General features: G+C 48.9%; 1 protein-coding gene across 1 annotated transcript; it reads right to left on the reverse strand.

Moving 5' to 3' along the window:
- Window positions 1–9,503: 9,503 nt before the first annotated feature.
- MRPS23 (mitochondrial ribosomal protein S23) lies at window positions 9,504–14,451 on the reverse strand. Its single transcript, XM_004685011.2, has 5 exons — window positions 13,985–14,451; window positions 13,272–13,442; window positions 11,489–11,566; window positions 10,890–11,016; window positions 9,504–10,519 (listed from the first exon to the last, which is right to left on the reverse strand). The coding sequence occupies exons 1-5, from the start codon at window positions 14,026–14,028 to the stop codon at window positions 10,394–10,396; spliced, it is 546 nt and encodes a 181-aa protein (XP_004685068.2). The 5' UTR covers window positions 14,029–14,451; the 3' UTR covers window positions 9,504–10,393.
- Window positions 14,452–21,464: the final 7,013 nt, after the last annotated feature.

Consider the following 21,464-nt stretch of genomic DNA (forward strand, 5'->3'; position numbering starts at 1 on the left):
CTCTGATGATCTATTACACCAATACATCACCGCGGTGAGCTGCCTCCTTAATGATTTATCCATAACACCTCATCAGAATGAGGCTCGCTCATAATATATTGCTCAATATGTGTGCGGTGGCCGAGGGGAAAGCCTCGAACAGCGGTCCGGGCCCGCGCCCTTACACGCTCGAGCCAGCCTCGAGTCAGCCGGAGGGCCCAAGCTGCGCTCTCCCTTCCTAAACAAATGTTTATATAGGCGGGAGGGCTCACATGCCAACAGGCTTTAAAACATGAAGAACCACGACCTGAAGGAAGTCCTATAAATCCAGAGCAGAAAAGAGAAAAGCCCCCCGGTGAGGAACGGGGTCTACGCCTTGAGCCAGCCCAAGGGGTAGAAGGCATTTTCTCAAGCGCTTCCTCAGTAGGAGGCTGAGCTTCAACTGAGTTGGGGAGGGGGGAGACCTTTCACACTGTGGTCTGTGTAAATGGTACCCCCTAGAGGTGCGCAGCCTGCAGCCAGAGCCACTTGGGTGCTGGTTAATTTTATGTATTTGTATCCCACTTCAGTCAAAAGGGGAAAAAAGATGAGGGGATGGAGAAAAGGGTGTTTACAGAAATGTATACAAAGATAAAAAGAAATAGAGGGGGACATTTGGGCAAAGGAAAAGGAAGATGTATAAGGAAATTTAAGCAAAAGTAGGGCTGAAAGAAACCACCAAGACCTGGCCCAGGGAGAGGTGAGTCAGGGCTGCAACAGGCACACCCCCGAAGTAACAGGGCACACCCACAGCTGCCAGGTGTATGCCCTGGCTCAGAGAAATGCTTCCTTGCAAAAAGAAACAGGTATAATAATGTCTCCTGCAATGACTTAGAGACAGCAAAAAACTGCAATTTGAATATCTACCAACAAGAAAAGAAATGTATAATAACAAGATGGTTCTCTTAAATAGTGCACACTGCACCAGGCGTATTTCAAATGTCTCGCACCTAAGTTACTGGCATGTGCTGAGCAGTGACAGGGAGGCGGCCTTCCCTGCAGCGGTCTGTGTGTGGCTGTCCCATGTAGATGCGTGTAATTACACGCTGACATTCACACAACAGTGAAATCACCTAATGACACATTGCCCAGGACTAACCTGGCTAGTGAGCAACACAGCATTGCAATTAATCTTCATATCAACTCTCTAATAACATTCACGTTATTTTATGATGAGGAAATCGAGGCACAGAGAAGTTAAATCATTTGCCCAAGGCCAGAGAAATAGTAAATGGCAGAACTGGGATTTGAATCCTGGCAATCTGACCCCAGGGCTACACTTGTCTAGGCTTGCTGTGGAATATTAGACAGCCGTGAAAATGAGTTCACTAGAGCTGCATATGTTGACATAGATAAGATTCAAAATAAAATTCTCAAGTAAGAAGATCAAATTAGAGAGATACATATAGTATGAAACCACATGCAATGTTTTAAAACATGTATCACAATACTGTCTACCAGTAAAGATACATGCATTTACAAGAAAAAAAAATGTAATGGGAAGGATAAATACCAGATGATACAGATTTGCTAAGAGAGCAAATGGGGTCAGAAATGGATACACTAGGGCTTCATTTTTGTTTGCAGAGTTTTATGTCTGAAACTGGACAGTGGGCATGTGAATATACAATCTCTGTAATTTTTGCTATATAGTCTCTGTAATTTTTATGTCTGAAATATTTCATAATAATCACAGTTAATGCCATCATCAGTTCCCACATCAGAGCTGTACATGCCTGTAAATTTCCTTACAGTCAAAGCTAAGAGAGGAAGTAATTTGCAAACAGATTTGCAAAGCTCATGAAAGTAAGCCATCCCAGTTGTCCAGGAGGAGCTCGGGGTTTTTCTGAACCAAGATGTGAACAAAACTTCTCCCATGATCTTCACAGTGAACAGATGGGTCAAAATCAAAGGGGGGTTACCTATACCATCTCCTGGCGTCCTGGGGTGCATGCTGATGGCTTCCCATCAAAGAGTTTCAGGGGTTGCTTTGTGGGGGGACCCTCTCCACTGCTACCACCTGGTATGTTTCCAGAGGAGCAGGCTTGTGTGACGTAGAAAGGAAGCAGGCTGACCTGCGGGGCCCTCTCCACTCCCCTCAAACTCCAGCTCCTGGCTCTGGGGCACAGCACTGGGCACACGCCAGCCACGTGTCCCACAGGCTCAGACGATGGAGGAGCTGCAGCCCAGCCAGAGGCATCTCCCTCTGCTCAGGACCGCTCTGGCTACTCAGGCTCCAGGCCCAGCCAGTTGTCTGTTTAAACCTTGGGTTCTTACCTTCATCTTACAAGACAGAGTCAAGAGGTAGCTAATGCACAGAGAATGGAAGCATTAGCACTTCATGTGATGCTCCAAAGGTAGATAAACTGCAGCCTTGTCCTAGACTGCCATAGCCCGTTGCCACTAATTGAGTGGCTTCAACCACAGAAATGGATTCTTCATCGTTCTGGAGGCCAGAAAGGAAAGTGTGCCATCAAGGCTCGGCCAGGCCGTGCTCCCTGTGCAGGCTCTAGGGGAGACTCCTTTCCGGCCTCCTCCAGCTGCTGGCGGGTGTTTGCTGGGTGGGAGGTGGCAAAACTCCTTCTCTGTCACCCCCCCACACACACACAATCTCCCTGAGGCTGTCTTCCCTCTTTGTTGTGTGTCTGTTTCCAAATATCTCTCTCTTTACGCCCCATACACCCCTGCCAGCCACTGGATTTAGGGCCCACTCTAACCCACTATGACCCTGTTCATGAGTAAGGTCACATTCGTGGACACCGGCCATTAGGACTTTCTTTGCGGGGGGGACATAATTCAACCCTAAACAGAACCGTCTTAAGTGTCACTACACACTGGGGCTAACATGGCAATATATCACCATGGAAGGAAAGGAGAATCTAAGTCAGCTAACCCCTCATCTATCACAGCAGAAAGCCAAAAGACATGACGACAGTTGGTAAAGCACAAAAGCAGGTAGAAATTGATTGTGTCAAGGAATCACCTTCACAAAGCCCTTAAAAACAGAAACGTAAGGTAAGGCCTACATACTCCAGACCCTCTCTCTTCATAGTTTTCCTGTCCTATCCAGAAGGAAACAGCTATCTGGAGGTGAGGTTGCCCTGTGGCCAGGAACATGACCCAAATGTGGGCCTGGGAAACATTCTGGAGCCCTTAACCATTGGGCAGCTGGGGTTACCAGACCCGTCTACTCACCTGGCCTGGCGCCCTCAGCCCTTTCTCTCATTAAAGCCCGGAGTCAGACAGTTAGGATGGAGCATGGTTGGCAAAGGTGGGCTTTGCTTTCTTAGGATTTAAACTGGAAATTTTCTGGAATTAAGTGCTCTTGCCTGTCCTAACCTCGGGGCCCCATCATGAGTGTGGCTGAAAGCGGCTCAGACATACTTGCTGAGCGCTGAACAGGCTGAAGAGGGAAGCCTGCGGGGCTAGGAGAGTGGAGACACACTGCAGCCCTGAAGGGGCTGGACGCCTTCAGGAGCCCAGGTGACATCTATGGACATCTATGCGGGGAGGGGAGCTGGCTCCCGCAGGAAATTAGGCTGGAGGCAGAGCAGGGCAGGGAGGCCTTGACCCCTGCTGCTGAGCTGGAGCCAGGCCATGTCACCTAACGTGGCAGGAGCCGGAAGCTGGTGATAACATTCAGGGCCCTGTTATTTCGACACTTAATATTCAAGAGGTAGTCCTGACCTGCTTAGGGTTTCAACTGCATTCCAGGGGGAGGTCTGAATAACAAACTGGCATTTCCTGCAGAATTCTTTAGCAGGCAGAGACTAGACCAGGCATCCTGGCCTGCTGGGACACCTCTCCTGAGTCCCAGTCTCCAGCTCCTCTCTGCTTCTGAGGGGCACCAGCCCCAGCAGCTCCACAGCCGCGCCCCTTGCTGAGTCTATTCTGTGTGATTCTAGAAGGCTTGGGGGTTTACAGAATTCTGTGACAGCCAACATCTCCTTGGGGATCTGCACCCCAAATTGTCCTTGATGCGGATATTATTATCCTCATGTTACAGATGGGGAAAACACTCATCCACTCCTTCAACATAAGTACTTCAGAGCCTCTACAGGGGGTTAAGTCAAGCAGGGAGTGGCATCAGGAATGAAGCCCAGTTTTTTTGGCTGCTCCCTAGGGAGGAAAGAGGCCAAAGCTCTTCCCCTGTAAGCTACCTGAGTAGATTCTCGGTTCTGTCCTCCTCTGCCCTAACAGCCCAGGTGGTCATGGTCCCCCGGCAGACAGACTGGCATCAAACAGAGCGAGAGTCCAGTGGGAAGGAGGAAATAGCTCCATCTTCCTGGCCCTCGAGACCTTAGTCCCACCCACCCACCACTTCAGCCTTGGCAACACCCCCCTTCACTCTCCCTCCCCCTGCCCTTCACTGGGAAGCACACAGATGGAGTTCTAGAAACGTCTGTCCCATTTCTTAGCTAGCTTCTACCCCAGAACAAAATTCTCCAAGGTTGGAGACATCTTTTGTTGGGCCTCTGGCTCCCCTCCACAATCGGGGCAGGGATGTGCACCCCAAGGTAGGCAAGGGGACAGCAATGAGGAAAGCCCTGGTCATTTCCAGCAGCAGCTGAGTCCCTGGGATGTTCTTTGGTTTCTTCCTTTACTTTTTTTTCCCCCTTTATTGATTGGCTTCTTTATATGGTGCTAGAGGTTGAAAAAAGATAAAGCAGATAGTTACCAGGGATGAGGGTTGAGAAGAGATAATGAACACGTGAGTGGCCCACAGCACCCTGATTTGCTTCCTTTCCCTTTTAGCCTAATACACCCGGGGAGATCAACTGTTGCTGGGAGCTTTCAAAGCAGGAAGAGCACAGTCAGACTCCATGCCAAGAACTGCGCCCTGCTTTCATATAATCCTCCAAACGACCCCAGGAGGTAGATGTTAGTATTCTCTTTTACAGATAAGGAAACTGAGGCTCAACATACTCACTAACACCCCTAATGTCACCAGACAAAGCATCAGGATTTCCACCCAGGTCTGACTGTCCAGGCCTGGGTTTTTTCCACCACTCCACACTGCCTCCTGCCCGCACCGTTCCCAGTCTCCCCCTCCGTCCTCCACAGCAAAGTCACAGCTGTGTCATTGACTGGAGAAGGTTAGGAAATACAGCTCCGGGCAGTCTCCAGGGGCTCTGCTCCGTCATCGCCTCCTTCCTTTCCAACTCCTATTATGGTACAAATAGTGCTGGCAACCCCACCAACCCTCTGTCATCTGTTCTGTGGCCTAAACGCTCCTATCTCTACCCCATCGCAGTAGCACCCCAGGACCCCAGCTTTCTAAATCTCAGCCACAATCTTTTACAAGGACACTCACCAACCTTGAAAGGCAAGGTACCCCGAGGCAAGGAAATGATGGAAGTTGAACAGCGTGAGAATGCAGCGCCATCTAGTGGCGCTGGAGCAGCGGTCCAGACAGTGACATTTTCAAACAATCAATATCTCATTATTAACCATAATCACAACCTGATGTTTACTTTTGGAGAAATGTTCAGCAGCCAGGGATGCACATGCACTTTTCTGTATGTTCCAGAGGGCTGTGATCCTAAATGCCACAATGACTATTAAACAGTGTCCTGCCCATGAGCAAACAGGAGGGAGCAGAGATTGATTGTATATCTTTTTCATCTAAGCTGCTCACCAAAAACAAAGCAGCCATTGAAGCCACTGACCTTTCACTAACTGCTGGAAGGAAAATGCTTGATAAATAATAAATACACCACTACTGGGTGCTTCAAACTGCCTGCTCTGAACCATCTTTTAATTAAAAGAACTGAGCAACTGGAAGGTCAGGTGACTGACATTTAAGTTCCAGTCCAGGAGAAGCATCCGTTGAGGGTAAAGGTAGCTCCAAAATGCAATTTCATTGTCGACTAGTACTGAACAGAACTCCCCTCTCTGGAATCTGTCCCAGTGGAGGGGGGGGGCGGGGCGAGGCGGGACGGTGGCGACTGTTGCAGAGGACATAACACTTAGCTCCCTGGCTCCTTCCCCTTCCCTAGCAACCCAATTGTGCCCTGCAGCAACCAACACTCCTCTGGCTCCGCATCTCCACAGAAACTGCTTCAGGGCTGGGCCCAACCAATCAGAGGCCTGCTTGCCACATTGAGTGCTACCCTAGGAGTGACAGGAAAGCCATTTCTTGTCCTTTCCACAGGAGAGCAAGGGCCCTTCCTCCACCAGCCAAGGTGACCTCAACCAAGTTGTTCCCCGAACCTGCTCAGGCATCCACTGCACTGAGCGCTGTCAGAGGCTCAAAGCGCATGACTGACCCAGCTAGTTGGTCTGCAGCTTTGGGCTGTTCCGGAATGGAACAGAGAGGCCAAGAGCCCCCGCTCCACTCCCGTCCTTCGCCCCCTGGTCCTCACACGACACGCCTTGCATGGTTCCTAGCTCGCCAGCCCTCTTGCTGGGGCAGGGCCAGCTTGCTTTCGCTGTCAGAGCAATGTCATGCTATCAGCCCTGGCTCCTGTGGAGTCAGAAAAACGCCCAGTTCTGGGTGAGGCTCTATCACCACTGAGCGCCCAGAAGGAAGGGCTTGTTCTGGCCACCCCAGCACGCCTGGTTGGGTTTCCCCAGCACCGAAGCAGGCACCAGAGCTGGCCTCCAAGAGAATCCTATCATCCCACTTGAATGACTGTTTAAAAAAGAATCAGTTGAGGGCCCTCCCTGGTGGCACAGTGGGTTAAAGCACAGCACTAAGAAGCTAAAGCCACTTCAACATGAGTTCGATCCCCACCAGCCCTGGAGGTGACCACAGGGCGCGGCAGACCTCTCCTGACCTGCCCGCTGCTCCCCTCAGCAGTGTACTTCGTCGATCTGCCTGTTCTGCTCCCCACTCTGTCTCTGGTGAAGCCTCTCACTGTCCCTAAGCCTCTGGCCTGTACCCCAGTTCTGTATGCACAAATAAATAAATCTTTTTAAAAAAATCAGTTGAAGGTTTTTAAGTGGCATTTAGAGACACAGGTATCGTTTTAACAAAATCCTCTGGTGACACAAACTTTTTTGTTAATAGCACCTTCATTCTCAGAGAACACAAAGCTAAATATTATACAAAATTGCAAAGAATTGGGTTGGCCCCTTAAAGAAGATAGAGGATCTACTCAATAAAAGGGAAGGAAGAGCTCTGTAAAAGCTGCTGATGTGGGACATAAGCAAGCCTCTCTGCAGGTAATGGAAGGTGTGGGACCCATTTCCTCCCACCCGCCCCCCCCCATTCTGTCTCTGTACCCCAAAGCTCATTCATTCTCCTGGTTCTATCCCTTGCCCTTGTGCTAGAGATTTCCTCCGTCCCCCGGAGCTCTGTCTGCCACGTGGATATTGCTCTATTACCTCCGTCTGTAGAGAACAGGAGCTCTTTCCTCACCCTGCTGTCTCGTAGAGATCTTGACATTCTCTGGTCACTCATATGTGGTCAAGGAACCTCTGCCTCCACCTGGAACTGCTATGTCTCTTCCTCCCCAACCCCCACGTGCCCGCTCCCAGCCCCATTCTTTACATCTGGGCAAATCCTCCTTTGACCTGACACTGCTTCCCGTGGGCTGCATCCCTGCTGTCACCTCCTACACCCAGTTGAATTCATGTTGTCATTGATGCCACCGTGGTCTGATCCCGTCCTCTGGTCAAACCTGTTTCCCATCATTCTCCGCCCGCTGCTCCCCTCAGCACTGTATTTCAGTACATCCCCTGTTCTGCTCCCCACTGTCTTTCTGGTGAATCCTCTCATCCCTTGTACCTCTGGCCTACAACCCAGGTCTTGTATGCATAAATAAATATTTTTTTAAAAGAATAACCAAGCCCATCACATGTATTACAAGGAAGCTTTGCCTTCATTTCTCAATTAATTCTCATAAGACAAACGATGTTGCCAAGGAGGCAAACATCACCCCCATGTCATATGTCATAGTCAGAGAGATGTGTCAGGCACAAGGTCACACCAGTAAAAACCAGAGTAGCCAGAATAGAACCGATACTTCAGATGAATCTTGTGTAAACTTCACTGTAACCTGCACACGCTGTGACCTGCCTTTCTCAGCTGCTGTTTGATGCTTCAAAAGATGCAAATAAGGATTTCTGCTCTTCGTGACACTCTCAAGAGGGAGACAGCTAGAATGGAGACCAGGGTAAAGGAGGTAGGAGACGACTAGATGTGCCAACTGTACAGTGTGTGTGTGTTAATCTGAAAGGCGCACAAGCAGGGACTTGAGACCTGATCTGAACATTAGGGAAAGCTTCCAAGCAGAGATGACATTTGAAGAGGGCAGGGAAGTCCGGTTTGCAATGGCCACGGTGGTGGGGAAAGTGATCCCGGTATTAAAACCAGGACACACATTGCAAATCCCACCCTGCCCTTCAAGGCCTCCAGAACTACCTCGCCCCCAACTCACCCTTCAGTTGTTGTGTGTTTATATCACAGAAGGACACCTGTTCATCTTATTCAATCAAGTCGCTCATCTTCCCAACTAGATTTTGAGTTTATTGCAGGCAAGGAGATCATACTTCCATTCTCTGCAAACCCTATAGGAGATTGATGGTTCTGAATGCCCCAAGTATGCTTTTGATCAAGACAAAGGTTTACTATAAGCTAGTCTGTGTCTTCTGCTAGGCCTAGACCCTCCCCATGAGAGTCCCAGTCTGGTCCACAAGGTCAGAATGGTGAGGATATGGGGAACAGGGCATTCCACACATTGCTGGTGGGAGCATCATTCAGCAGCTTCCGTGGGGAGCTAGTACCAGGGCTGCGCTGAGCTTTCCTTGCCGCCGGGGAGGCACCGAAAATGCATCCCTCGCTCTAGTAGGCCATTTGCAGCACAGCAAAACGGAAACCAACGCTTTTGTCCGTGTGCTTCCATGCAAAGGCCCTGAGACATATTCAGTAGAAAAACAAGGTATGAACAGTGTTCCCATGTATATGCCCAAAATATTCTTGGAAAGTCACGAGGAAATGGTGGTCCCACTGCTCACCTTTAAATTCTGAACCCTGCACATATTGCATATATATATTTTTTAAAGTTATACAAATAGCTTTTTAAAAATAATCTTAAAAAAAAAAAAAAACCTTTGCACTATGGCAAAGTAACTGCCTTTTAAACCCCAGAAACATAAGGTTTAGGGATAATGAGTGATCCCCATTGTTCCTCTGAGAATAAAACTGCCTTCCCTACCTGTTTATATTCTCCTCCCAAGGCCTGGCCCAGGGCTGGGCACTGAATGGCTCCCTAATGTTGAACAGATGCCATTTACCTCCCCATTTGAAAGCAGAGCACTCCCCGAACAAGAACTGTAAACCATCTGCGGGGCGGGGTGACGGAGCAGCAGGACTAAGAATTGCTTCCGCTGCATGTGCTCATTTACCTGCCCTCACTGAGCGGCTGTGCGCGCAAGGAGGCTGCAGGCCGCGAGGTTTGGGCCTGCCCCCCGTCCACCTGGAGACTGAAGAAATACCACAGAAAGAAGAGCACAGCAGAAAAGATACACAAGTTTTAAAATAAGGAATTTCTGAAGCACTTTATTCCTAGTAGCCAAAAGCATTAGCTTGATTACAAATACAAGGGCTACCACCTCAGGGGACGATGTCATTTATTTAGTCCAAGACAACGAAATGAGGACAGCAGGACAGTCGGCGAGGCTTTGTCAGCACACCTCAAGTCCAGAAAGGCAGGAGGGTGCGGGTGGAGAACATCAACCCCATTAGACGGGTCCCTTTTGACAACCCACTCCCTACAGAGACACCACCTGAATTCAGTCTTGAACTGGATGCGATCATTCATTTATTCACTCCACCAGTCTTTACTAAGGCAACTTGTTGTCTCTAGCACACTCAATCCATTGAGACTAAACTGGCAGTCTTGTCCTTTGTCCATCATCGTGATGGGTCCTCATTCTTACTGCAAAACAGTCAGCTTGGGCTCTCAAATTGAACATCAACAGTTCTATACCAACTCGTAAAAAGATTATCTGCAGACAAAAATGGTTGTGGAAGTAAAAGGAAGAAGGATCCAGAGAAGAGAAATACACCCACCAAGTGGAGCAGCGACATCCACGCAAAACCTGCTCAGTGAGTCCCAGTCAGGCAATGTTTACAAAGGTTTCCTTGTGCTATTCACAACTGTAAAGTAAATTTACTTTACAAGCAGCTAGGGAATTCTTTATTTAATACCATTCTAACATAAAAGTTCAATGACTACTTCCAACCATGATACTGAGCTTTATGACAACTTAGAAACAGGAACAAAAAGAAAGCAAATTTCATGCCTTAGAGATCAAGAAACATTTACACAGTTCAACCAGTAAAAACAGTTCCACATTCATCTGGCAAGCACAATCTAGAAGTCAGTGTACACGGAGCTCGAGTCCTTCAGGGAGGGGAGCCACCTTGTCACTGTCCTGCAGGTGTCTCCAAATGCTCGTCCTGTGGCACTTCTTTCAGAGGCTGGCTTTTTTCCAACACAATTTGGGGTTTGACACCCGCCTTCTCAGACTTCCAGGAAATACGACTTGCTTCCTGTTGTTTAAAAGACCAGATATAAGTATCTGGCGTTATCACTTTCACTCAATCAATTGGCTGAAATCGTATGACTAGACACATTCAGTAAGTCAAAAATTTAATGTTAACATTTCAAGTCAAATTCTACTATAGCAAACAAAAAACATGACAAAAATCTGTACAGATCACAGTTTCAAAGCCTAAACCGCAACTCACTTGTTCCCAAGGGCAGTTATTGCCACAAAACCCCTGTGCACTCACCCTCAGAGTACCTGACTTGGGGCCGAGGAACAGGAGCCAAGATCGAGGGAAGAAAACCAAGCTTTCCTTTAACTTCTGACAAATAGGCAACTAATGATAATGATAATTATGATAATAAAATGCTCACCGTCTTTGTTCCTCCTGCTCTTCTTAAAATGACACCTTCTGCCAGCAAAGCCTTCCCTGTTTCCACAAATAACTTCTCTTCGTCTGTTTCACCGAGTTTCTGTAGCTCAGTGTATTTGTCCACAAACCTGGAATCCAAGCAGTCACAGCTCAGGTCTGGGTACTGGGAAGGCTGCTGTTACTCAGCACCAAGCCTTTCCATAACAGATCTTTCTACAGGAACATCTTTTTCCTCAAGTAGAATTCCAACAAAACTCCTCAAAATGGTTAAATAAATCCCTTTTTAAAAAATATTTTGAGGGCCTTCCCTCGTGGCGCAACAGGTTAAAGTGCAGCACTATGAAGCTCTCCGAAGCCACTGCAGCACGAGTTCGATCCCCAGCCAAGGAGCTGACCCACATGGTGCGGCAGAGCTCTCCTTGCCCATCAGCTGCTCCCCTCAGCAGTGTATTTCAGTCCACCTGCCTGTTCTGCTCTCATTCTCTCTGGTGAATTCTCTTACTACCTGCACCTCTGGTCTGTACCCTGGTTCTATACATAAATAAATAAATCTTAAAATATATATATATAAATGTACTTACGACTTATAAAATGGCTTACCGTTGACAAGTGGATTTGAAATTTGGATTGAACAGATCAAAGGCTTTTTGACCAGATCCATAGACTGAATAAAACTTCCTAGAAAATGAAAACACCACAATATAAATCACCAATTACAGTTCACGATCACAAACCGAATGAAGAATAATAGCTGGGCCCTCAGGAGTTAAGCAGTTAGCCTGTATAACCAGCCTGAGCCTAGGAGTTTTGTTTTGTGTTTCTAATACATACACATGATAAATGCATCAAGTGTTACAAGGGTAGCAAAACTCTGCACCTGGCACCCCACCCCCCAGTTCCCTTCCAAGAAGCAACACAAACCAGTGTCTTATGACACAACTGGATTGTATTTTGTTGTTACAAGTTCTTTAAAATATCAAAAAGATAGGGGATAGGGAATGCAGCCACAAAGGTAAAGATTTAAAAGACTAAATACAAAGTATTACTATTTTAGCATTAACAGTGATAAAGGCAGTAAAAAAAAATTACCATTCTTCAATGACCTTTCACCTACTTCCACTGCTATCCAAATAGTGGAATAAATGATTTTAATGTTTGACCTGGGAAAAGCACTAAAAAAAGGACTTCATACTCCAAAGATTTTATGTCTAACTTTAACAATTTCCAAATAGAATAAAAACACTTGTTCTGTTGAAAAGGAGTGTTTGGGGGGGGAAAGATTCCTCAAATGAAAGGTGCCTGGACCTCAAAAGAGAATATAATGACTTTATGAACTGTTTTCCTGAATCCAGGAATATCACTAAGAAGAATATATATTGACTTCAATTAGGCACAAAATCTGATCTTACCATTTAAGAGAAAAAGAACCATATAAATTCTAAGAACTAGCAAGCTAACTGACATCAGCATTTGCTGGAAAGGGTTTTGTCAGTGAATCCCCAGAAAGTCTTACCATTTACTTCACAGTCCAAATATAACTTATACAAAGGCAAATTGCAGCACAGAAGAGGTTTCTAATCTGGTCTATAAGTTGTCTTAGGACGCTCATAAAACTCTAATGGCTTTTCTCCAAAAAGCCCCAATCTTAGTCCTTTGTTCCTCCTCTTTATGGAGCTTTTGCTTAAGTCTCACTCTGATGGCCTCCTGGTTCATTCATTCATAATTGGTTCATTAATCTTGCCAAAGATTTAGCAGGTTGGTTAACTAACTAACTACAACTTGCATGGCATCTATTGTAGACTGGGCAGTGAGGTTACAAGATGAATGTGGCAGGGCCTGACCCACTGGTGTTTAAATGCTTATCACTGAATGAGCACTGCATATGTGATATGCAAAGGTCTTGAGACAGGCTGAGGACCTGGCAGCGGCAATGCACATGAGCACTTGGGAGAAAGGGGAGAAACCAACGAGGAGAGGTGCAGAGAAGTATCTGAGGAGCTTCAGATTCACAAAGAATGTGACTACCGAGCTGTTCTTTTGTTTTACAAAGTTAAGGTGGCCAATATCGGCCAAAAAAATTTTTTTTAAACTTTAAAGACCTTTTAAAGAATGTTTCTGAAATACCATTTAGACATAACTCCCGACAGCTATTTAGATTTGGGAAGGAAAGGACAGCAAAAAAGAATGAATGTTCCTACTACTGTTGACACCTGATTTGCCCTTGGAAAGTGACTCAGAAAAAGACAATTCAGTTAACCCAAAAAATAACAGCGTTATTGAGGAAGACACAGGTTAAAAAATACTGTTATTCTTCTTTAGGTCACCGGACGCTGGCTACATCTTCCCTTCTGCCTTTTGCCCACTGTAAAGACTTCACACTCACGCTCTAATCTGATCCTCCTGGTATAAGATGTCTCGAATGTGGGCTTTGGCTTTGCCATATCGCAATCGAGGTCTTTGGAAGACCGGCTCCCTCAAAGGGGGAAAGGCATTATATATGTCAAACCAGAGGGGCTTCTCCTTCAACACTCCAGCCCGAATCAGATCTCGAGTCCTTAAGGAAGGGAAAAGAAGAAGGTCAGTTACAACAGCCTAAGCCCCTAAATCAGAATAGCCACAGCGTGGGGCCACAGCGTGGGACCTCAGCGCGACCGCCATTCTGCAACACACAACCTGAAGGGCGGGGCAGGGATATTCCAAACCCCAAACCAACTACCACCACCAGGAGTTAAGTCTTTCCATCTTCTGGTGCGCGCCCCTCGCCCAGCCCAGGGCTGTGAAAGAACGTGCAAGGACGGTCCTGCCGGGTCCCGCTGCCTCCTCCCCCGCTTCCTCTGCCTGGAAACCTCCACGGGGGTGGGAGTGGAGGGAGTTACAAGCTGCAGTAAAAGGTACGAAATTCAAGGGGTGGCGCGTCGGGCACAAATACCCAGAGGCAGGAGTGAGAGCAAGCGAGAATGCCCGCGCTGGTCGGCCCCCAGCACCGCAGTCAAGGTCTCACCTAGCTCAGATCTACCCACAGAGGAGCTCGCCCAGCTGACAGCCCGCGCCCGCCCCGAGGAGACACCCTCACCCCAGCCGGCGCCGAGCACACACCGCGTGAAAATGCTCCCCACAGTTTCCAGTCGGCTGCCAGCCATCGCGGGCACCTCGGACAGTGCTTACTGCTACCGGAACCGGAAACGCCGGGGGCCGGCCCAGGGGGCACAAGTTGCTGGCCGAGCCGAAGATCTTGCTTACACAACGGACCCGGCGGTGCAAGCAGAGCCAGACAGAAGCAAACGATCAACTGGCGCGCTCCCCAGCTTGCGGCCACGTTCAGACGGAAGCACTCGATAGCCGAGCGGAAAGAGCGGGCGCGAGCCCAAGCCCGACAGAAGCAATAAACCGCCGATCTAGGGGCGGGATTCGTTGTGATGTTTGCTTTCCCCTCTGGCTTTACGAAGCCGACGGTTGTGGGAAAGGTGGGACTGCGCAGAGAGAAGATGATGCGGAACGAGGCGAAGCCTATATCCTGGCGGAGACAGCCAGGGGTGCGTCAGAGACACATGTGCCACCAGGTCTACACCCAGGCTGAGCCGACTCCCGGGCGGCCGCGACTGCGCAGAAGGAAACCGAGGCCCGGGGAGGGGCAGGCACTTGGTCCTGGCCACGCGGGCGCGGGCGCTGGCGCCCTGCGGGATGCTGCTCCCATCGAGCCCGCGGCCGTAGGGCGCCGCCGCGTCCGCTGGACAGGGAGGCTGGGGGTCTCCGCGGCGGACGGCGCTGCCCGCGGCGCCTGCGAAGTTGAAAAGTGAAAGTGTGGAGAGCAAACACCTACCCCGAGAAGGAGCTGGAAAAACCTGGGGAAACAACCTCTCGGTGTTACCCCTGGTCCAGTAATCTTACTTGGAAAATATCCCGTAGAAATTAAATCACGATTTCATGAGGATATTCGTGCACAAGGACCGTCATTGCAGCATGACGATTTGTAATCGTTAAAAAAAAAAAAAAAAACAGCAAATTCTATGGGATCCTATGCAGTTATTAAAATGAATCGGCTAACTCTATATGCATTTACCTAGTGAACTGGCCATAATTCATACTTCAATTTAGAAAGGCAGTTGCAAGGAAAGCCTTTCGTGCGAGCCTAACCTGCTCAAGGGAGAAAGAACACCTCTATCTGTGGCTGTGATTGTAGAAACTGTGGAAGACACACACAAGGCTGTAAACACTGGTTAGGGCAACAGAGGGTGGGAGATTTTTTTTTTCTCCCTTTCTATATTCCTTGGAGATTGACCTGTAAAGAGTTTGTTATTTGAACTTTCTAAACCAATGAAATGTTTTTAATCACATTCTCCCAGGAGCACACTGTCTGTTAGCAAGAAAAAAAAAGCCTTCAGCCACCCCAGAGTCCTCAGGCTCCACAGGAGGCTGGTGAGGAGGAGGAGGAGGAGGAGGAGGCGGCTGTTTGATGGCAGTTGCCACTGTGTTATCTCATGGAATCCACACACCTCCTCACAAGTGGCTATTGTTATCCTCAAGGGAATGAGAAAGTGAAACCACAGGGGGTTAAGTAACTTCTGTTACCTAACCCAGCAGACTGGGCACACACCTAGCCAGTCCCTTTCCAGGACCTCCTTAGCTGAGCCTGAGCTAGAGCTGGGTGAGGTAGACCGAGGAGGCCAGGCAAAGCTGGTCCCAGGAGGAGGGGGCAGCAGGGTTTGGAATCCAGGGTAAACAGGAGGTGGGCTTCACTCTTGCCTGGGAACCTCTGGGACGGGGAGGAAAGCGCAGCTCTGGCAGGTGGACCCAGGTGGAGGCCGAGTCTTGCAGCAGGAGGGATCCTGAGACTGCTCCAGGGAGAACAAACACACTCCCAGCTAAATATAGACTTCCCGGGCCTCATAACAAGTTTCTAATTCTGTCCAAGCCAGAGCGAGCTGCCAACCCAGGCCACAGACACACTTCCCTCTCCTGCCCAGACCCGCTCCCCACCGCACCCCCAGGCAACTGCAGTTACTGCTGCAAAGGAATCAGAAGGGTCTCCTCCAAATTCAGAGAGGGAAGACAAAGACCCAGACCCTCATGCGGAAGAGTTGGCAAGTGGGTTTTCCTCCCTAGGCCTTAAGGAAGCCCTTTTCTGAGCCTGTCAAGTTCCCTGTCAAGTTATCTCTTCCAACACCATATTTGATGTTTCCATGACTGAGAAAGCAGAATGTTGTTGGTTAGAGTCAGGAACTATGAAAAGGCAGGAACAAGACAAATGAGGGCCCCCAAGCCCACAACAGAATGTGCCCAACCAAGGACACATTTACTCATAAATGTGGGAGGGAGTTGGAGGGGGGGGAGCTGTTGAGGGGGATGGAGAAGGGTGTCAGGGGAAGATGGTTATTCAAGGCTTTCTGTCTTTTCACCAGGCCACCCACGCTACAACTGGGCTGGGAGCCTATGTCACCTCATTTGGTTGTTCCACTACCTGAAGCCATAGGTAATGTCCTGACAACCGTACAGATTAGGAAACAGAGCTCACGAACTCTCCACAGGGCCTTTTTCTCCACTACACCACTCGGACCTGTTTGCACCCACTGTGTCACACAGTAGAAATGCTCACTAATAATCACCTTGGGCAAATGAAGTCACGTTTCGATCCACTTGTTTGTCCATTGTCCAGATGGCAGTGTTAGCTATCTGCATGGCTGGTTGCTGGAGTAAAAGAGCTCACTACGTCTGGCACCCAGCAAGCTCTTTGAGAAACAAGCCAATGGTCATAGGTCAGGATCACCGCTGTGTCCTGCAGTCCATGACTGCCACATGAAACTGCGGTGTTTTGACGTTTCATACATTGCCTTGCTAAATGACCCGTTTATCCCACAAGCTCAGAACCACCCACCTGACCCTGTACTGAGGCCTAGAGAAGCTGACTATCCAGTGTGGGGACAGAGAAGCCAATGCAGAATTGATAAGCTACGTGCCAACAAGCTGGCCAGCTTCATTTGCCTGCCTGGGTTGACATGCCAAGTAAACCACAGAGTAGAGAGCTTAAACAAGGCATTTATTGTCTCACAGTTCTGGAGGCTGGAAGTCCAAGGTAAAGGTGTCCACAAGGTTGGTTTCTTCAGTAGCCACTCTCCTTGGCTTGCAGAGGCCACCTTCCCTGTGTCCTCACATGGCCTTCTCTCTGAGTATCACTGTCTACTTCTTGCCACACCCAGACCACAGTGGATTCAGGCCCAATCTACTGGCCTCACTGACTTCTTTCAGACTGTCTCCAAATCACATCCCGGAGTAATGGGGGTTAGGATTTACAATGAATTTGAAGGGGACACTGTTCAGCTGATAACATCAACTGACAAATGCTTGTGCCACGAGGCTTCCGTTGACATGTGGCTACTCTGCCCTTCTCTGAGCAGGAGGAGGGACTGCGCCCCCCCAGTGCCTTGGTCTCTGCTTCCCATGTTCCAGTTGATATGGCCAGTAAGAGGCATTGGTGACAGCCCAGACAGAAGGAGAGTGAAGTTAGTCTTTTTCCATGGATCCTCCCCTGCCCACTCACAGCTCCCCAGGACACCATGCCCTCCCTACCCCTCAGGCACAGACGCAGCAAACTAAGGCCCTTTGTCTTAGCCATGGGGCCTAAGCCCTCCCTTGTGGCTTCCTTATGCCCTTCCCACATCTTTGTAAACAGGGTCCCTTATCTGAGAAGAAGAGCATCCCCAATAGCAGAACAGCTTGGGGAAGTGAAAACCCCAGTCTGTTGATGAAATCAATAATGCCACTACTGGCAAAAAGCCAGGACTGGAGCACAATTAGCTGTCACTTTTTCAAAGGAGGAAAGCAGTAGAATGTATTCAATATGCAACCTAAGGAGAACGGAAGGCTAGGAGGAGGCAGGAGTGTCCCCTCTTCCTCCAGGTGGGTGCTAACCACCCTCCCTCGGGCCCACACTTTGACTCCTTCCATTTGGGAAGGCACGTCCGCTCCCAGCACACACTTGGCCAGATGGGACCAGTGTGCCCTGAGCCCTACCCCTCCCTCCCTAAGCTTATCTCTCCCATAATTTGGTGGCGTGTTGTGACTCTGTTTACTTGTCTGAGTTTGTCTACCTGGGCCTCTTTGAGGGTAGGCTTATCTCACAACCAGCCTGGTGCTTGGCCAGAGCTGGCTCTCAGAGTGTCCTGGTGAACAGCAGTGATGAATGAAGCCAGGTTAGGACAGATGCGGAGACAAGGACCATAGCGCTCCTTTGCTGCCCGCCCACAGCCAGCTCCCCCTTCCTGGGAGCCTTCCCCAGATACACCAGTTTGGAGAAAGTGTGATTAAGTGGAAACAATCCTTAGCCTCCCATGCACTGAGCATCCTGGTCATTTCCAGTTCCGTCCTGGTCATTTCTGTCCTCTGTGACTCACAAACTTCGGGGCTTCAGCTTTGTCATCTGTGAAATGGCCATGATCCCAGTACTCTACCCTGTGGCTTTGTGGTGAGGTTTCAGTGGGTTATTATTGCCCAGAGTGCTTAAACGGCGCCTGCTGTGTAGTAACTGCTCAGTTAATCGGGCAGCTGTCGGTAACGATTTCCACACCCAAGAACAATCATGCCCTACATTTAAATCATGCCTAACAACCTGCAAGGAGTTTTCACACAGTTGCTGATTCGTTCCTTCAGCAAGTGGAGGCCTTGCTGCCGAGGCGGAGGGCGCAGTACACTCTGCCCACTCTGGCCTGGGGAGTCTGTACCCCTGAAGTCTGACCTTTTAGTGTTGCAATGAAAGGCGACTGGAACTGGTCGGTGAGGCTTTCCCAGCAGAAGAGATCCTTGAAGGCGACATTGCAGGGTTGGTGTGGGCCCATTTTTCCTGTTGGAAGCAGAGCTGCTAGGCCTTGGGTGTGCACCTGAACCCCCTGGGGACCTAGGAAAATACAAATTCTGACTCATAGGTCTGGGGGGAGTCCTGAGACAGCATTTCTTTTTCTTTTTTTTTTTCCACATCATTCATTTTGTGCATTTTTTCATCTCAGTGTCATCCCCCTGGGCTTCCCACCACCAATTCGCCTGTGTGCCCTGAGACAGCACTTCTAACAAGCTTTGTGGCTGATGCCAGTGTTGCCAATCTGCAAGTGGGGTGGCCCACATGCCCAGGACATGCCATATGTTAGTATGAAAAGGTCCACAGCTAAAGAAACCACTTAGTCCTGGGAAACCAGGACAACGGGTCTCTGGGCCGGCAGACCTCCCTTTGGACAGCAAGGTCACAGCAAGTTAAGATTGCCCTGAGCTTGTACTGCCTGATAAGGAATTGCCACTCTTGTCTCTCTAGAAATCAACAAGCAGATCAGTGCTGGTTTTGTGGGGCCTGAAGTTTATATAATCTTAGTGATTTTTTTGAGAAAAAGAAGTACAAAAATATCCTTGTTTTGCAAATTTTACAAAACACATGACTGTGAACAGAGTAAATTTCCCTTCTGTCTGTTTGGCCTCAGGCCAAATGGGTCTCGTGTATTCCTTCTGGGGGGGAAATGGTGTTTGTGCTCAATGGCCAACAGCTGCCGCTTCTAATAGATGACCACCAGGTGGCAGTAGTTTTACACGACCTCTTTTAGTGGCACACCACCACTCCAGAAATTTCCAAACCTTTTTCTAGCTGGCCCAGTCAGCTAATCAACAAATTAGTCTATGGTGTGCTAATGGGCAAACAAGTTCATGTGGCTCCCTTAATATTCATATTTTCCATTGAATAAAAATTTTAAGAGATTGTTTGTAAAACCAGAAATGCTAAAAGGTGAGTTCCCACTACACTGTCCAATCTCATGCCACTAGGAAGTTATTTTTAAGCAGGTGAACCTTTCTGTGCTCCACAAATTGCATCTGTGCAAGGGACCTTGGTTCTATGACCTGCTCCCCACCCCAATATATAGCTTAGTATGTAGGCACAGCTCTGGAGTTCAGCTGCCCAGGCTTACATCCATGACTCCTGGGGTCATTAGAGTAAGGACCTTAACATCTTTTGCCTTGGTTTTCTAATCTGTGGAGTGGGAGTAATAATACTGAGTCATGTATTAGTTGGGGTTATGTAAAATAACATGCAAAGCCCCCAGAGCAGAGACTAAACAGTAAGGCCTCGATAAGCAGCTCTCTTCTTTAGCATGCCACACCTACACTGCCTTTTGCTTGCTTCAAAGCCATACGCCTCCTTTCCTTCTGCCTCAGTCCCATGCCAGGTGCTTCAGCTCCTGGAGGGAGGGTTGAGGCCTTGGTGTGGTCAGATCAGGCCAACTTGGGGCAGAGTTCTCTCAACTTAGAGTCAAGCCCTGGGGATACCAGAGCATAAGAAGGGGAAGGGGCACTGACTGGACCAAAGTCTAGATGGCCTGGCTCAGTGCTTTTGCAGGTAAATCTGGGCATATCATCTTGGGGCTACTAGGAGCATAGAACTTGAAGGTGAAAATGGTATGTAGAGCAGTCATCTTGCCCAGCATGACTCGGGGTGCATCACTGTTGCATGCCTACTAGGCCCAGAAAGTTTTCCCGCCTGTCTCCCCATGCCCTCCTGTCTGTCTGTCGGCAGTCACCTTCAGCCTCATCTAACTGAGGCAGAATGGTGAAGGTTCTCAAACTGCGCATACTAGAATCTCCGAAATGCTTTTACAATCTGATTCCTTGACTAAATTAAACCAGAATCTGTGGGAATAGCATGCAAGTTTCAGAAATGAGCCCAATGAACAGGTGTAGATGTGGCTGGGGTCATTTCTGAGATTTTGAGGACCAGTGTTCCAGAGTCGCGTTTCTCGAGTCTTCGTGTGCGCATGTCTCCAGAGCAGTCTGTGGGATGCACGGTCTGGGTCGGCCCACAGAGCACCCCAGCAGCAGGGCCACGGGGTGGGGCACAGGCAGCCCTGGGCCCTGTTTTTGACTTCACACCTTGTTCACCCTTTGATGATGGGTAAGTTACTTTGCCTCTCTGAACTGTTTTTTCATCGCCTACAAATAAATGTTCACTATTGGATGAGATCAACTGGGCTGACAAGAAACACCTAACAGATCGCCTCCCTCGTGTGTGCTGCTCCTCACACTTGATCATCAATTTGAATCACCTGAGAGGGAGGTGCTTTAAAAGGAGCCAACCTGCCCCAGCAACTTCATTTGCCAGCTCAATTTCCATGGGATGCGGTGGGGTTGGGCAGGGCTGGAGCTGGGGGTCGGGGGCCGAAGGGAGTGGATTGGAAGTTCTTGTTCTGAGCAGAATCATCTCTGAGCTCAAACATGGTTGAGGGGAGTCGTGACTTTGGGTTTGGCCTGGGAGACCCAAAACCCAGGAACAAGATGTGGGTGGAAAGCTCCAGGCAGCCTTTGGGTTCAAGACAAAAGTTTAACCTTGAGAACTGGCTAGCCTGGCCCTGCGTGGGCTCGGTGAGCTGGGGAGTGGGGGAAGTTGGAGGTAGCTGAACTGGAAGATCTCTGGGCCTCTTTGAAGTCGGGGCTGCACATCCATCCCGCAGCTCTGGTCGGTCAGGCCAGCCTTACTCCAGAAGCTGTTTATTTAGGGAGGTGGCAGGCTCGAGTTTTCGCAAAAGACTGGCCTTCCATTTTCCCTCGCGTA

The sequence above is a fragment of the Condylura cristata genome, unplaced genomic scaffold (genome assembly GCF_000260355.1).
Source record: "Condylura cristata isolate star-nosed mole 26May11 unplaced genomic scaffold, ConCri1.0 scaffold00017, whole genome shotgun sequence".
Taxonomy (NCBI): Eukaryota; Metazoa; Chordata; class Mammalia; order Eulipotyphla; family Talpidae; genus Condylura; species Condylura cristata.

Excerpts from the sequence above, each read along its gene's own strand:
- MRPS23 (XM_004685011.2), bottom strand. The coding sequence starts at position 14,028 with ATGGCTGGCAGCCGACTGGAAACTGTGGGGAGCATTTTCACGCG. Across the intron at positions 13,443-13,984 it reads GTGGGGAGCATTTTCACGCG|GACTCGAGATCTGATTCGGG; the intron begins GTGTGTGCTCGG and ends CCCTTCCTTAAG. Across the intron at positions 11,017-11,488 it reads TTCAAATCCACTTGTCAACG|GTTTGTGGACAAATACACTG; the intron begins GTAAGCCATTTT and ends CTTGGATTCCAG.